Below are 16,979 nucleotides of genomic sequence, written 5' to 3' on the forward strand. Positions count from 1 at the left end.
CCCATTCAGCCCATTCAACAAACAGGTATGCTGTTACTATTTCTGTAAGTACAGATAGGAGTCCCGGCAATCCATTAAAAGAGACATGATATAACAGGCATTTTATTTTTTTATTGCCTATTTCCAGAAGCCTTGCTGTTAACGGGATCTTCCACTTCAATTTGGCATACTGCCAGTAACTGGTAGGCCTGTAGTCTCTCTTGTGACTAGTAAAGTTTCAAGGCCTTGTTTGCCTATAGGAGGAGTGAGCTGGGTGTATTCTAATGACAGAGAGACAGGTTCAGTATTGTGTTTTATTACCTTTCTACATATTTCTTAAGCCAGCAGATACATTCCCAAACCCTAGCTGTCCGGCCGCTTGGACAACAATGTACATTACTATATTGATACTTCTGCTGAGCATTGTAATCTTTGCAAGACGAAGACAGAATCGCGTTTTCTTGGACCCTGAAGAATGAGCAGTTCTCATCACTGGCTGCGATTCTGGCTTTGGGAATCAACTCGCTCGTAGGTTACTTGATATGGGCTTCACCGTCTTTGCTACCTGCCTCTTCCCGGAAGGAGAAGGGGCTCAGTCTCTATTAAATTATTCCTCCTCTGGGAAGATGAGGGTGATCAGGCTGGATGTCACCAGTGACAAGGAGGTTGCCGAGGTGAAGCAGTACGTACAAGATAACCTTCCTGCTCAAGGTATAATAGTATTTGTTTATTTTCATTTAAGTGCTGTGATCACCATTGCTGTCTTCAAGAGCCACGGTCCTGAAACTGATTATATCTCTTATTTTTGGGATATACAGTAAAACCTTGGTTTGAGAGCGTTTTGCAAGACAAGCTAATTTTTTTAATACATTTTGACCTGATATACAAGGGGCCCCCTACATACAAACATCCGACTTACAAACAGAGGGAGACAACAGGAAGTGAGAGGAAATTACCTCTAGGAAGGGAAATTCTCTCCTGTAAGCCCTTGTACACACGGTCGGACATTCCGACAAAAAAATCCGTCAGGTTTTGTCTGACGGATTTTGTCCGAAACTTGTGTTGCATACCCGCAGTCGGACAAAGTTGTCGGAAAATCCGATCGTACGTAATGTGACAACGTTATTTCGTTACGACGGGACTACGTTCAGGCTAGTAGCCAATAGCTTTGGTCTAGGAATTTGATCTGATCTGCGTGGCACTTTGTCCGATCGGAATTCTCTACACACAATTGGACAAAGTCCGATCGGATCATGTTGTCGGAAAGTTTTATAGCCCAGCTCTAAAACTTTGTCTGTCGGATATTCCAACGGAAACAGTCCGATAGAGCCCACACACAGTCGGATTATCCGACAACACGGTCCGATCGGACATTATCCATCGGAATGTCTGACCGTGTGTACAAGGGCTTAGAGTTATATATGGGAAAAAGGTGTCTCCACTGATCCTTTATCACCAATCCTCGTTTCCCTAACAGCCCAAAATTTTCAAAATCCAATTATCATTGGGACAGAAAGTGAGGTGAAATCTACTGTACAGGGGCACAGACAGCTAAACAAATGTTACAGAGGTGATAACCCTTCCCAATGTTATCCAAAAAGCTTAAAAATAGATTTTTTTGGCTGGAGCTACACTTAAAAAATGTACCTGTTCCAACTTACAAACAGATTCAACTCAAGAACAAACCTACAGTCCCTATCTTGTTTGTAACCTGGGGACCCCCTGTACAAGCAATGTCTTGCTATACAAGTAGTATCATGTCACAACTGAGTATAAAAGAGAAGAGAGGCGCCTCTAATGCCACGTACACACATACGACGGAACTAGAAAAAGGAAATTCAAGAGCCAGCAGCCAATAGCTTCTGTCTCGTACTTGCTTCAGAGCGTCATTTTTGGTATGTCGGAACAGCATACAGACGAGCGGTTTTCCTGATAGGAATTGGTTCCATCGGAAAAATTTAGAACATGTTCTCTTTCTAGGTCCGTAAGAATTTTCAACGTAGAAAGTCCGATGGGGCGCACACACGATCGGAATATATGGTGAAAAGCTCCCGTCTGACGTTTTCTGTCAGAAATTTCTCTCGTGTGTACACAGCATAAGTGTAACAATATGGTTACATTTAACAAAGGTACAACATTTAGCGACATATTGCCTCACTTAGAGGTGCCTCTCTTCTCTTTTATATCCTGTAGCTCCTGTTTCTGGAACGAATTATGCTCGCAATCCAAGGTTTTTTTGTACACTACACTAATGATGGCTAAATTGTGTGAGACAGCTGTATGCAGTTTGGAAAAAATGGCACTATAATGTTAGGCTATACACTCACCGGCCCCTTTATTAGGTATGCCTGTTCAATTGCTTGGTTACACAAATTGCTAATCAGTCAATCACATGGCAGCAACTTAAAACATTTAGGCATCTAGACATAGTGAAGATGACTTGCTGAAGTTCAAACCGAGCATCGGAATGGGGAAGAAAGGGGAATTAAAGAGGAAGTAAACCCACTGTAATATAAAAAAAAAAACCTGCAGGACAAAGACATAATGAGCTAGTTTGCATAGCATACTAGCTCATTATAAATTACTTACCTGAGATTGAAGCCCCCGAAGAGACTCTTGTCCATGTCCTCCGTCGCCGCCATGATACCCAGAGTGACTTCCGGGTATCGCTGCTCCGGCACTGTGACTGGCCGGAGCAGCGATGACGTCACTGGCGCATGCGCACGGGAGCCGCCACTAACGCCATGATCATCTTCACTAATGGCATGCTCAATGCACTTCGATCACCCTAACACCATATCAACCATGGTGGCATGATGATTGAAATGCCAACACCAGCCCTCTTTTGCCTGCAAAAAATGGCTTACCACTGGCATGCCCCCCACCCCCCCCCCCCCCCCCCCCGCCCGAAGAGACATGGTTAACTAAAATAACAGGCACTGCATAAAAACTCAATTGCAATAAACAGATTCACCAACTAATATAAATGGAAGGAGACCACTACACACATACAGTAGCACAGACTGACAATGTGCATGTGAAATAAAATACAATAGAACATAGATACTCTGTCTGTCCCAAGGATTCAGATACACATTCAAGAATCTATGGATAACTGCAGTTAAACTGCTTCTGGTCTGAGTGAAATACAACAGCAACAGCTTGTGTGTGTAAGGCCATGTGATGCAGTTCCTCTCTCTCCCTTCACTTTCCTCTGGGGTTTCTGACCCAGACACACAGAGACAAAAAAGTGATTTACACAACCTCTGTGAACATTTAGCAGAGGACAGCAGATCCCTATGCTAATAAAAGCTCTGTTTAATCTGCAGCACCCCTTCTAGCTGGAGCAGAGGATGGACTTACCTCCAGTGTAGAGAGAGGGCTGATATTACCCTAGGGTGCATCCATGGCTGCAGCACAGAGCACCACATGACAATAAAGGGCTTCAGTTACCTTAATCTTTTCCAGGTTTTATTGTTCCAGCTTACAGTGAAGACGGCAAGGGTATAGGTCTCCATTAGCAACAGGGCTTTAAGACTCCACCACACTCCTGCTGATGCAGTGCATAATGGGATCCACAGTGTAGTGCAAAATAAGAACCTTCTGGCAACCATTGTCAGCTTTGTATGTAGAACCTCACTGCCAGGTAGTGGGTATTTTCAAATAGCTTCTTCTGTCCAGGGGAATGTCCGGATCCTCTAAGGGCAGACACTGATCCCACTCTCTAAGCTTTTATATCCTCCCCAGCATGCACCATTGGCTTGAATCTCCTAGTGGTAGAAACGGGGGACATAAATGCTCAATAGCACAATTTTATCACCACCCCCATAACTGAGCGCCAGTGACCTGAATGCCAGTGCTGCCCAGTGGCTGCAGTAGGGAGCTGCAGCAATTCTAAACATGGGGAGAAACCAAATGAGAAAAACTACATACTGACCCGAGCAAACTACTGCCTAGGAAAGCTAAATTTATTAGACACCACTAAAGACAGAATGGCAACAAGTCCTACATTCCTGGTCTATATGAGGTCATTGAGTGCTGGACAACCCAGGTTTCCATTTTATATATTCATTGAACACACAACACATGTGCGCAAACAAGAAAGGTGACCCTAAAGACCAAAGTAATCTCAGGAAACAGTATCTCAATAAACAGTTACAGAATAATGCAGGATAAAAAAATGGCAATTCAAAATAACTTTGTCATTCCACATAAATCCTTACAGCGCTGCAAATAGTACACTATGAAGATACTAGGCATGGCAACAACAAAGAAGGAAATCAAGAACACTGGATAATGCAGATATTTATGCTAATCCACACTATATTGCCAAAAGTATTGGGCCACTCCTCCAAATCATTTGGTGGAGGGGGAATTATAGTGTGGAGTTGCTTTTCAGGGGTTGCGCTTGGCCCCCAATTCCAGTGAAGGGAACTCTTAAAGAGGAAGTAAACCCTGATGTGTTTACTTCCTCTTTGTCTCCCTGCAAAGGTAAAGCATAATGGACTACTGTGCATCGCATAGTAGTCCATTATGTGTCACTTACCTGACACAGGAGCCAATGAAGTCACCGCTGTCCCCTGTAGTTCTGAGCGTCCATCTTTTTGGTGGGTCTCGCTGCTCCGGCGCTGTGATTTGCCGGAGCAGCGATGACATCACTCCCACGCATGCCCAGTGAGCTTGCGCGCCGCTATCTACGCCGTAGACATGCGCCGTAGACATGCGCCGTAGACAGCGGTGGCTGTCTTCAGGTAAATATCTCCTAAACCGTATAGGTTTAGGAGATATTTCTTGGACCTACAGGTAAGCCTTAATCTAGGCTTACCTGTAGGTCAAAGTAGTTTGTAAGGGTTTACAACCACTTTAAGGCATCAGCATACCAAGACATTTTCATGCTCCTAACTTTGTGGAAACCGGTTCGGGATGGCCCCTTCCTGTTCCAAAATGACTGCGCAAAGTAAGATCCATAAAGACATGAATGACCAAGTTTTGGGTGGAGGAACTTGACTGCCCTGCACAGAGTTCTGATCTCAACCCGATATAACACCTTTGGGCTGAAGTAGAGTGGAGACTTCCCCGCTTCCTGATGACGTGTTAAACGAAACGTACGTCGAGGCGGTACCTAGTCACGTTCGTACACGTACAGTTACGGACGTTTTGGTTGTCGGCTGTTTTTTCGGTGGAACGCACGCCGTACACCACGAGGAACTACGCATCTACCATGAAACGATTGATTTAAGCAAGCAGCTCCAGTGCCAGGTCGGGCACCAGGAATTGTAAGCAACCATTTGGCTTTATGTTTTAAAAATTTTTTAATTAAACGGTGTTACACTATGGATTCTGTTTGCTCTCCTTTTTTATGACCTGTCTGAATCTATGAGGAGGAAGGTTCTTTCCATTAGAGATCCATCTTATTCCATGTGAGCAGGGAATTCACCTGCATAAGCTTATTTGACTATCTTTTTAAGTAAAGTAGTCAACACCATCTGGTAAGAAGACAACTTTATCTTCACGGTTCGGGTGTTGTCTGTGTCCATATTTGGTGAAGGGACGTTTCACAATCTTGTAGAAGATTTCAGTCGCTTTTTTTTGGCTTATGGATATAGACGGAGTTTATCACTAAATTAATCACTGTATGGACTACGGATATATGTTGTTCTCTAGCATCTAATTGGGACTTTTATTATTTAATTATATTATATTTTTTTCTGCAATTGTCTTATGTTTATCAATGTATGGTGATAGGCCGTCTATCACTCTAGTTGTTTATGATCAATAAGTTTCACACTTGTTTGTAATTGATGTGTTGTAGTTTTTAGCGCCCCTATTACTTTATTCTCAGCACGACAAGTTTTTTTCTCTTGTTTCTAGGGAGCAGCTATTAGTGTTTCACTTAGCCTAGTATTGAATCACTGATTATTCGCCTATATATGTTTTTTCACATAGTATTCTATTAAGTGGCGCAGAGTTTAGTTGCTGTTTTTCAGTTTTATTTTCACAACTTGTACCCACTGATTTCAATGGAAGTTGCCTCCAAGTCTGATCCCCTGTCTTAACTGAAGCAACTTTCCAGGAAGTACAAATAGTTTTCTAGGCAAACCCCTCCCTCCCACAGAACTGATTATTATGTGATTGGCCACTGGCAAAGTTCCCTGTCCTGGAGGCAACTTCAAGTTACCTTGTAAGATGCTTCAAGTCGTGCTGTGATTCATACTCAAGTTGTGTCCAAGTTGTCTCCCAAAGTCTCGCTGGAAGTCGTGTTGCCCTTGTGTGAATGGACTCTTAGGGTTAATTACAATAAATTATGGTCTCAGCATCAGTTTGGCTGGACTTTATTATGTTCTAGCTGGGCATGGGTGTGGGTGTCACCTTTGGCAGACATTGGAACGCAGTCTGGTTGGACGCATTGGGTACCAATCTCTCTCTCGGAGCCAATCAGTGGGTGCATTGTCTCACTGTGTATTCCGGGAGAGGGCACTCAAGGTGCTGAGGTCACGTGGTTCGGGGTTCTGGTCCAGAAGTATGTTCTGAATCCCTGGTCCTGATCCTCCTGACCATCCCCCAGAGGCCCTCATGGCTTGGGGTGCGGATCCATCCATTTCCGAGTCTCGCGGCTGGCTAGCCCAAGGCACAGTAACTGGAAGGAGGGTTCCAAGGTGGTCCGGTGCCGTCTCGGTTTTGGAGAGGTCCAGCAACTGAAAACGCAACCAGGGGAGGACTCTTCAGAAGAGGGCCACGCACAAGGCTGACTGCTCGGTAAGAGCCATGAAGCCAAGCTGGAGAGGACACCAAGGTGAATCCATATTCTTATGGTATCGCCACACCGGCTGCAAGATACTGGTACCGTATGAAATTTCCTAGTTTCATCCTTCAGTTACAACCAGTTCTGTGGCAGAGACTTTTCTGATTCTAAAGTTCTACAACCAAGTCTGTAGCAGAGACTATGCTTTTGAATCACCTGTTGGTTGCTAAATCCACAAAAAAGGGGATTTATCCGACAGTTGTAGCATCCAGCTGCGAATGGCTATTCCCTGGATTGTATAAAGAGACATTCAAGTATTAGCAGTTCCAAGAGTACCTGAGCTTTACTACCCATACCCTCTATTCCCTACTAAACTACTGTTTGTGTGTTCAACATTTTGCAAATAAAAATCCCTAAAGTGGATTCAAGTGTCGGTCTCTACAGTTTGTTGGGCCATCAACCTCGAGAAACCCCTAGACTAGCACGAGGAGGAGAAGGTAAGCCCAAAAATAACCAGCCGTTCCTTCGGGGGTCAGTGCTACACATGTCACGAGTTATATTTGCATTTCAGCATATATACTTAATTTGCCATTGTCCATGCCATCAAAATACCCCATCTGTCACATGCAGTGCCCCATGCATCTAGATTACAATCACAGCCTGATCCTTCTCTAGTATAATCAAATGCATTCCTTATCTGCTTTAATGAAATTGGCTTTACTTATTGAAATTATATGTTTCTGGTTTTATTTTATGGATAAAAATATGTATTTTCTTTTAGGACTGTGGGGTATTGTTAATAATGCTGGCATAAGCACGTGGGGACGTTTTGACTGGCACACAATTGAAGAGTCCCGGCGAATTCTAGATATTAACCTACTTGGAAGCATTAGGATCACACTCGCTTTTTCACCACTGATACAGAAAAGTAAAGGTGAGATATGGTTGTTTTCCTTGCTGTTTTTAGACCAGGCATCTGGGGCTTGTACCATACATCCAATGGCAAGAATTCAGAGATATCTTTGGCTTATAATGTCCATCTTCTGGCCAGTGCCCAGGTCTTAAAACTGCAAATTCCTTTACCTATTTGGTAACAGAGAGACTTGTACATAAAAAGTCAGCTAACAATTTGATTATCGGAGCAGGGAGCATTTGAAGGTCCGAGTGGCAGTTGCTGTTTGGATACCATTAAGCAAATTTCTGCCTATTGTAGTGAGGCCTTTGGTTTATGATAAGCATTTTGAATGTTCTCTTGGTGGGTAAAGGTGCACTGAAGTGGCTGCAAAGAGCCAGAGGATTCACTTTGTTAGATTACATTTGGAAGAACTTTTCAATATAAAATTTTTGTTGTTTTATTTTTATTTATAGCATGGTCATCTTTTTTTTAAGTATTTTGCACTTATTGTGTGTATGAAAGTCTTCATGGTTTTGAATGTTATGTCTTTATAAAATGTACAGTATATATTAGAGCTGCATGGTTCTGGAAAAAATCAGAATCATTTTTAAGGATAAAGATCACCTTTCACTTGTGATTCTTAAGAACTTTTTTATTTTAAAGATTGACAACCCCTGGACATTAGGTTATCTAACAAGATGGCAATAAAATAAGACAAAATGCTATTTTCTTCAATCAAATTTAACCACTTTTACCCCCTTCCTAACCAGGCCAATTTTCATCTTTCAGCTATCTCACATTTTGAATGACTCAGTCATGTAACACTGTGCCTATATTACATTGTTGTCCTTTTTTCACACAAATAGAGCTTTCTTTTGGTGGTATTTAATCACCACTGGGTTTTTTATTTTTTGTGCTATAATTGAAAAAAGAAAATGCATTTTTCTTTGTTTCGGTGATAACATTTTGCAAATCAGTCATTTTTCTTTATAAATTTTGTCCAAAAGTTATACTGCTACATATCAACCCAAATAAGTATATATTATTTGGTCTTTGTGAAAGTTATAGAGTCTACAAGCTATGGTGGTAATCACTGAAAATTGATCACACCTGATGTACTGATGGCCTATCTCATTTCTTGAGACACTTATGCCTCATACACATGATCGGATTGTTGGCCAACAAATCCGTGGAATTTTTTTCTGAAGGGCGTTGGCCAAAATTTGTCTACACACGGCCACCCAATTGTTGGCCAACAATTACAAACGTAGTGACGTATTAGACGTACTACGTGTTTTTTCACCTCTTTAGCGCCACGCTTTGGGTTCCTTCTGCTAAATTCGTGTTAGTAGAAGTTGGGTGAGTGTTGAATCATGCTTTTCATTTTGTGCTTTTCATTTCATTTCTGAACACCGTTTGTCAACCAGACATTGCGGAATCGGAGGAGATAACGAGTTATTTATTATTGGCCTTGGACTTATTGCTTTGACATTATTTTTTTGGTTGAATAATGATTTGATTTGTTATGTTTTCTATATTTTTGGATGCATAGAATGCAGTTTTTGGTTCTATTGGCAGATAGCATGTCTAATTTTATTTGTTTCCTTTTTTTAATGCACAATAAAAAAAATGTGTAGAATAATACTTGGCTATGTGTTTTACTTCAAATGACAGTTTGGGAGTAGGCAGTTACATTTAAAAAAATGCAATGTAAAATTAACAAGGGTTACCAACATAGTTGTATCTTTGATCTTAAAAACTACGGGAAAATGGTTTTGTGGTAACTTGCCCAAATAAAATTTAAAAAAGCATAATATTTTTCTTGATATCACTAGAAAAAAAAGCCTTTGAAAATGTGTTTGCAATAGCTAACTATCAGTATCACCAGCAAAGCAGCTTCATTATTATCCCATTAAAGAAGAAGAGAATGTGCGCTGCAATTCGAGATTTCATAATTTGCCACATCACAAATGTTAATTCTCCATTCTCCAACCGCTTCTGGCTCATCCTTGCTTCCGAGCAGGCGTGTTTGTACTTTGGACATTTGTCTGAAGGACTTGTGTACAACAGACATTTGTTCACGAAAAATTTGAAAACCTGCTAGCCAACATTTGTTGGCGGAAAATCCGACAACAATTGTCCGATGGAGCATACACATGGATACGCTCGGATTTTCCGCCAACAGCCTGTCATCACACATTTCCCCTCGGAAAATCCGATCATGTGTATGAGGCGTAACAGGACAGGAAAGTACAAATACTCCCAAAATTACCCCTTTTTTGGAAAGTAGACATTCCAAGGTATTTAGTAAGAGGTATGGTGAGTTTTTTGAAGCTGTAGATTTTTCCCACCATTTTTTGCAAAGTGAAGATTTATTTTTATTTTTTTTCACAAAATTGTCATATTAACAGGTTATTTCTCTCATATCACATATGCATACTTGCGACTACACCCCAAAACACATTCTGCTACTCCTCATGAGTATGGCACTATCACATGTATGAGACTTTTACACAGCCTGTCCACATACAGAGGCCCAACAATACAGGGAGCACCTCAAGGCGTTCTAGAAGCATAAAATACACATATAATTTCTAGACTACCTCTTAGCCCTTGTACACAAGGTCAGACATCCGTATGATTTTTTCCGACGGATTTTGTCCGAAACTGGTGTTGCATACACACGATCAGACAAAGTTGTCGGGAAATCCGATCGTTCAGCACGTGATGACGTTTGTTCGTTACGACGGGACTACGTTCAGGCTAGTAGCCAATAGCTTTGGTCTCATAATTTGATCTGAGCATGCGTGGCACTTTTTCCGACAAAGTCCGATCGGATCATGTTGTCAGAAAATTTTATATCCAGCTCTCAAACTTTGTTGGTCGGACATTCTGACGGAAAAAGTCAGATGGAGCCCACACACAGTGAGATTATTCCGACAACATGGTTCGATCGGACATTTTCCGTCTGAATTTCCAACCGTGTGCACAAGGGCTTACACTTTTGAAGACTGTGGAGCACCAGGACAATGTCCACAAAATTATCCCATTTTGGAAAGCAAACACCACAACGTATATTCTATTAGGCATTATGAGTCTTTTGAATATGTCATTTTTTTCCACAAGTTTTTGGAAAATGTGGAAAGAAAATGAAAACCAAACGAAAAAATTAAACTGAAAATTAAATTTTTTATTTTACACAAAGGTATCCATTTATAAGATATTTCTAACACATAGCATGTGTTAGCAGCTACCCCAAAATACATTCTGCTTCTCCTCCTGAGTATGGCGATACCAACAGCCTGTCATCACACATTTCCCCTCGGAAAATCCGATCATGTGTATGAGGCGTAACAGGACAGGAAAGTACAAATACTCCCAAAATTACCCCTTTTTTGGAAAGTAGACATTCCAAGGTATTTAGTAAGAGGTATGGTGAGTTTTTTGAAGCTGTAGATTTTTCCCACCATTTTTTGCAAAGTGAAGATTTATTTTTATTTTTTTTCACAAAATTGTCATATTAACAGGTTATTTCTCTCATATCACATATGCATACTTGCGACTACACCCCAAAACACATTCTGCTACTCCTCATGAGTATGGCACTATCACATGTATGAGACTTTTACACAGCCTGTCCACATACAGAGGCCCAACAATACAGGGAGCACCTCAAGGCGTTCTAGAAGCATAAAATACACATATAATTTCTAGACTACCTCTTAGCCCTTGTACACAAGGTCAGACATCCGTATGATTTTTTCCGACGGATTTTGTCCGAAACTGGTGTTGCATACACACGATCAGACAAAGTTGTCGGGAAATCCGATCGTTCAGCACGTGATGACGTTTGTTCGTTACGACGGGACTACGTTCAGGCTAGTAGCCAATAGCTTTGGTCTCATAATTTGATCTGAGCATGCGTGGCACTTTTTCCGACAAAGTCCGATCGGATCATGTTGTCAGAAAATTTTATATCCAGCTCTCAAACTTTGTTGGTCGGACATTCTGACGGAAAAAGTCAGATGGAGCCCACACACAGTGAGATTATTCCGACAACATGGTTCGATCGGACATTTTCCGTCTGAATTTCCAACCGTGTGCACAAGGGCTTACACTTTTGAAGACTGTGGAGCACCAGGACAATGTCCACAAAATTATCCCATTTTGGAAAGCAAACACCACAACGTATATTCTATTAGGCATTATGAGTCTTTTGAATATGTCATTTTTTTCCACAAGTTTTTGGAAAATGTGGAAAGAAAATGAAAACCAAACGAAAAAATTAAACTGAAAATTAAATTTTTTATTTTACACAAAGGTATCCATTTATAAGATATTTCTAACACATAGCATGTGTTAGCAGCTACCCCAAAATACATTCTGCTTCTCCTCCTGAGTATGGCGATACCACACATTTGAGACTTTTACACAGCCGAGCCACAACATACAGGGAGCACCATCAGGTACTCTAGGGACATAAAATTGCAAATCAAATTTCCTGACTACGCATTAAACTTTTGTGAAGCACTGATAAGCACTGTAGTTACACTGACGTGACATGGATGAGCACTGATGTGGCATGGATGAGCACTGAGGTGGCATGGATGAGCACTGAGGTGGCATGGATGAGAACTGATGTAGCGTGGATGAGCACTGATGAGGCGCAGATGAGGCAAGGATGTGGCACGGACGGGCTTGGATGAAGCACTGATGAGCAATGATGTGGCTTGGATGAGCACGGATGAGACTTTGATGTGGCATGGATGAGGGATGGATATGGCATGGATGAGGCACAGATGAGGCCAGAGGCATTAATGATGCACAGATGAGGCAATAATTGAGGCACAGATGGGCATGAATGAAGCACGGATGAGGCACAGATGGGCATAAATGAGGCACAGATAGGCATGAATGAGGCACAGATGAGGCAATGAATAAGGCACAGAGTGGTATGAATGAGGCATGGATGAGACACAGATGAGGCCAGAGGCATTCATGATGCACAGATGAGGCAATAATTGAGGCACAGATGGGCATGAATGAAGCACGGACGAGGCACAGATGGGCATAAATGAGGCACAAATAGGCATGAATGAGGCACAGATGAGGCCAGGAGGCATTAATGAGGCACAGATGAGGCAATGAATGAGGCACAGATGGGCATGAATGAGGCATGGATGAGGCACAGATGAGCATGAATGAGACACAGATGGGCATGAATGAAGCATAGATGTGGTATGAATGAGGCACAGAGGAGGCATGAATGAGGCAAATATGGCCATGAATTGGGCACAGGTGAGGCATGAATGAGGCACAAATGGCCACAGATCAGGCATGGATGAGGCAACGGTGAGTGCTGTTGCAGTCTCCCTTCTCTCCTCACATGCTGTACCGATCAGTGTGTACAGTGTGCGAGGAGAGAGCTGTACCGGACATGTGTCGGTTTGTTAACAAGTGATCGCTCCATCATTGGACAGAGCAATCACGTGGTAAAGGGCCGCTGTTATTGGCCCTTTACCCCAATATGTGACGTGACAGTTACGAACATTCCCAGGTGTGCAGGAAGAGCGATTCTGGGAGGATGTAATTTTACGCCCTCCTATTTTATGCCCTCTAAGCCCTTGTACACACGGTCGGAGATTCCGACAACCAAATCCGTCAGATTTTGTCCGAAACCGTTGCATACACACGGTCAGAGAAAGTTGTCGGAAAATCCGACGTGATGACGTTATTTCGTTATGACGGGACTACGTTCACGCTAGTAGCCAATAGCTTTGGTGTAGGAATTTGATCTGAGCATGCGTGGTACTTTGTCCGATCGGAATTCTCTACACATGATCAGAGTATGTCCGATCGAAGTATTTTGTCGGAAAATGTTACCAACAAGTTGGAAAACTTGGTCCGTCAGATACTCCACCGGAAACAGTCTGATGTAGACCACACACAGTCGGAATATCCGACAAAACGGTCCGATCGGACACATTCCGTCGGAATCTCCGACCGTGTGTACAAGGGCTTAGACGTTGCTGGAATCCCTCACATAGGCTGGAAGGGATGTCACAATCGGCTGCAGAAAGAAGTCTACGTACTGTGAGATGTAGCAGGTAAGCCTATCCATACTTACAATGATGGGACGTCCAGGTGGATGGGTGGCATTCTTGTGTACATTAGGTACATGATAAAAGTACAATTTTATGTAATTTTCTCTGCTGAGAAATTATTTTTCAGCTTTACTGATTACACCCTTTATGTACACCTGATCCACCAAGCTATGTAATAGGGACTTTTAGATGGATAATGGGTCCCTATTACGTTTCTGGTAGGTGACAGAGGGTCAGAGAGTCCTATTGGCTTCATTTATGTAATAAACCTTATTCAAAATGACAATTCCTCCTCCCTTGTCTGCACTTCAAATGACATTGCTGTCATTGTGTTCCAGTTTCTCCATTATGTAGTGAACCCAGCCATATGGTGAAAAAGGTGTGGTGATTGTGATAAGGAAGGTTACCTATGCATATGCTGTAGTGGAGCCAGACCCACATATAGGACACACTTGTGCCATCAGAGTCCCTTTCATTTATTATTAGGATTAAACTTATCCTTAAATGATAAGCTAAACATTTCTTACAAGAATTTTCAAATCTTCTGATGTTTTAACCTTCTATTTGTGTACAATATATCGTAAAGGTAGAATTTAGTTTATACCTCATAAAATTTACAGGAAAATTCCTTGACGATCACGTGTGTAAGAAATTCTTTTCACACATGGAGTCTATAAAGATCTATAATAAACTTTCCAAATGTTTTATATATAAAACATTCTATATACACTATTTTATATATTCATATATTTCTTACATACCATGTAAAGGTTCTTATTATATATAAATCTTACACAAAATAAATATACAATATAAAATCGATGCACAATACTATTCACCAAATATACATATAAGTATATAGAATGAATTTTAAACATATACAATCATTTTAAGAAATGTCTCTTTTAAAAAAAATATTTCCTAAAAAATGTTTATTAATTATATTTAGGTTGCAGTATTAGTGGTGTACAAGTTATATCCAAAATTATTTTAAGTAGCTTTATGTCCGGTTTCCCTCTTTCCTTTTTCCCTTTGTTGAAGCACCTTTGGCACCAATTACAGTCTTTTTGAGTATGATGCTACAAGCTTGGCACACTTATTTTTGGGCAGTTTCTCCCATTCTTCTTTGCAGGACCAATCAAGCACCATCAGGTTGAATGGGAGCATCGGTGCACAGTCATTTTCTGATCTCTCCAGAGATATTTAATCAAGTTCAAGTCTGGGCTCTGGCTGGGCCACTCAAGGATATTTACAGAGTTGTCCCGTAGCCACTCCCTTGTTATCTTGACTGTGTGCTTAGGGTCATTCTCCTGTTGGAAGATGAACCTTCTCCCCAGTCTGAGGCCCAGAGCTCTCTGGAGTTTTCATCAAGAATGTCTCTTTACATTGCTGCCTTCGTCTTTCCCTTGAACCTGACTAGTCTCCAAGTTCCTGCAACTGAAAAACACCCCAACAGCATAATGCTGCCACCACCATGCTTCACTGTAGGGATGGTATCAGGCAGGTGATGAGTGGTGCCTGGTTTCCTCCAGACATGACACTTGCCATTCAGGTCAAAGAGTTTAATCTTTGTTTCATTAGATCAGAGAATTTTGTTTCTTATGGTCTGAGAGTCCTTCTGGTGCCTTTTGGCAAACTCCAGGCAGGCTGTCATGTGCATTTTACTGAGGAGTGGTGTCTGTTTGGCCACTCTACCATGCAGGCCTGATTCGTGGAGTGCTGCAGAGTGGATTGTTCTTCTGGAAGGTTGTCCACAGAGAAACGCTGGAGCCCTGTCAGAGTGACCATCGGGTTCTTGGTCATCTCCCTGACTAAGGCCCTTCTCCCCTGATTGCTCAGTTTGGCCTTGTGGCCCTCTCTGAGAAGAGTCCTGGTGGTTACAAACTTCTTCCATTTAAGGATGATGGAGGCCACTGTGCTCATTGGGACTTTCAACGGTGCAGAAAAAATTCTGTACCTTTCCCCAAGTCTGTGCCTCAATACTATCCTATCTCGGAGGAATACCGACAATTCCTTGGACTTCATGGCTTGGTTTGTGTTCTGACATGCACTGTTAACTGTGGGACCCTAGATAGACAGGTGTGTGCCTTTCCAAATCATGTCCAATCAAATGATTTTATCACAGGTGGACTCCAATCAAGTTGTAGAAACATCTCAAGGATGATCAGTGGAAACAGGATGCACCTGAGCTCAATTTTCAGTGTCATAGCAAAGGCATTGAATACCTATTTACATGTGATTTCTTTTTATTTTTTATAGATTTGCAAAGATTTCAAACAAATTTATTTCATGTTGTCATTATGGAGTGTTTGTAGAATTTTGAGGAAAATAATGAATCCATTCTGGAATAAGGCTGTACCAAAACAAAATGTGGAAAAAGTAAAGTGCTGTCAATAATTTCCAGATGCACTGTATGTGCTTTTGCATTTGTTAGTTGTTTCTTCAAAATTAAAACTTTATAAGTGTACAGTGGTTAGAAAAAAGTAAAAACTACTGACAGCTGAGAAGGAAAATAAGAATACCAATGTATTCCTTTGTTTTACTTGTCTGTATTTACAGGACGCATGGTGTTTATGTCAAGCATAAGCAGTTATTTGAGTGCGATGAATGGCATATATGCCATGTCAAAAGCTGGTATGGAGAAATTCTGTGATTCTCTGCGACTAGATATGATGCGCAATGGAGTAAGGGTAAGATTTTATTTTTAAATTGAGGCCTGCCAACAATATTAGCTTCAGGGTCTGTGCTGTGTGTATTTAAGAGTATATATTGTGTATGTGTGCATGTGTATGTATAGTACATAGGTACTAGCTGCAGTTGCGGCTCACAGCAGGGGGTCTGGTACGTCCCTGTTCTCCGTTTTAGGTGTGAATCAGGGCCGAATGTTTGCCTGAATTTGGGCTTGAATCTGACCAGAAGACGCACAGGACCCTTTTCCAGTGTGGTCCAGACGGTGTGGACTGTCTGCATCCAATTTGCATAAATGTAAACCCAGCCTAAGGTAAAAAGCTTTCCACTGTCCGTTCCACCCACTCCCCCTCTCTAACACTTACCGGAGTCCTCTATCAAACCAATCTACAGGTGTCCTCTCCCTGCTCTCACAGGCTAAACTGAGATTGGTGGCAGCCATTGGCTCCTGCTGCTGTCAGTCAAATCCTGTGAGGAAAAGTGAGGGGCAGGACGCACACAGCCTGGGTTGGAAGCCTGGGTTGGACGCACACAGCCTGGGTTGGAAGCGCGCCTGCTCATGTGCCACCAT

The 16,979-nt window shown here is 41.9% G+C and overlaps 1 protein-coding gene across 2 annotated transcripts in view; it reads left to right on the forward strand.

The window, feature by feature from the left end:
• The first annotated feature begins 308 nt into the window (after positions 1 to 308).
• The window catches only part of LOC143987272 (D-beta-hydroxybutyrate dehydrogenase, mitochondrial-like), a 57,337-nt gene continuing 40,666 nt past the window's right edge, over positions 309 to 16,979 (forward strand). The window contains exons 1-3 of one of the 2 annotated variants that reach the window (XM_077485887.1): positions 309 to 690; positions 7,503 to 7,655; positions 16,280 to 16,410. In XM_077485887.1, coding sequence (XP_077342013.1) covers positions 522 to 690; positions 7,503 to 7,655; positions 16,280 to 16,410 — 453 coding nt within the window. In that variant the 5' untranslated portion in view covers positions 309 to 521. The remainder of the gene's footprint in view (positions 691 to 7,502; positions 7,656 to 16,279; positions 16,411 to 16,979) is intronic. The other variant, XM_077485888.1, reaches the window with a different exon arrangement.

Source organism: Lithobates pipiens, unplaced genomic scaffold, assembly GCF_037356315.1.
Source record: "Lithobates pipiens isolate NorthernLeopardFrog02 unplaced genomic scaffold, aLitPip1_a1.2 Scaffold_18, whole genome shotgun sequence".
NCBI classification, from domain to species: domain Eukaryota; kingdom Metazoa; phylum Chordata; class Amphibia; order Anura; family Ranidae; genus Lithobates; species Lithobates pipiens.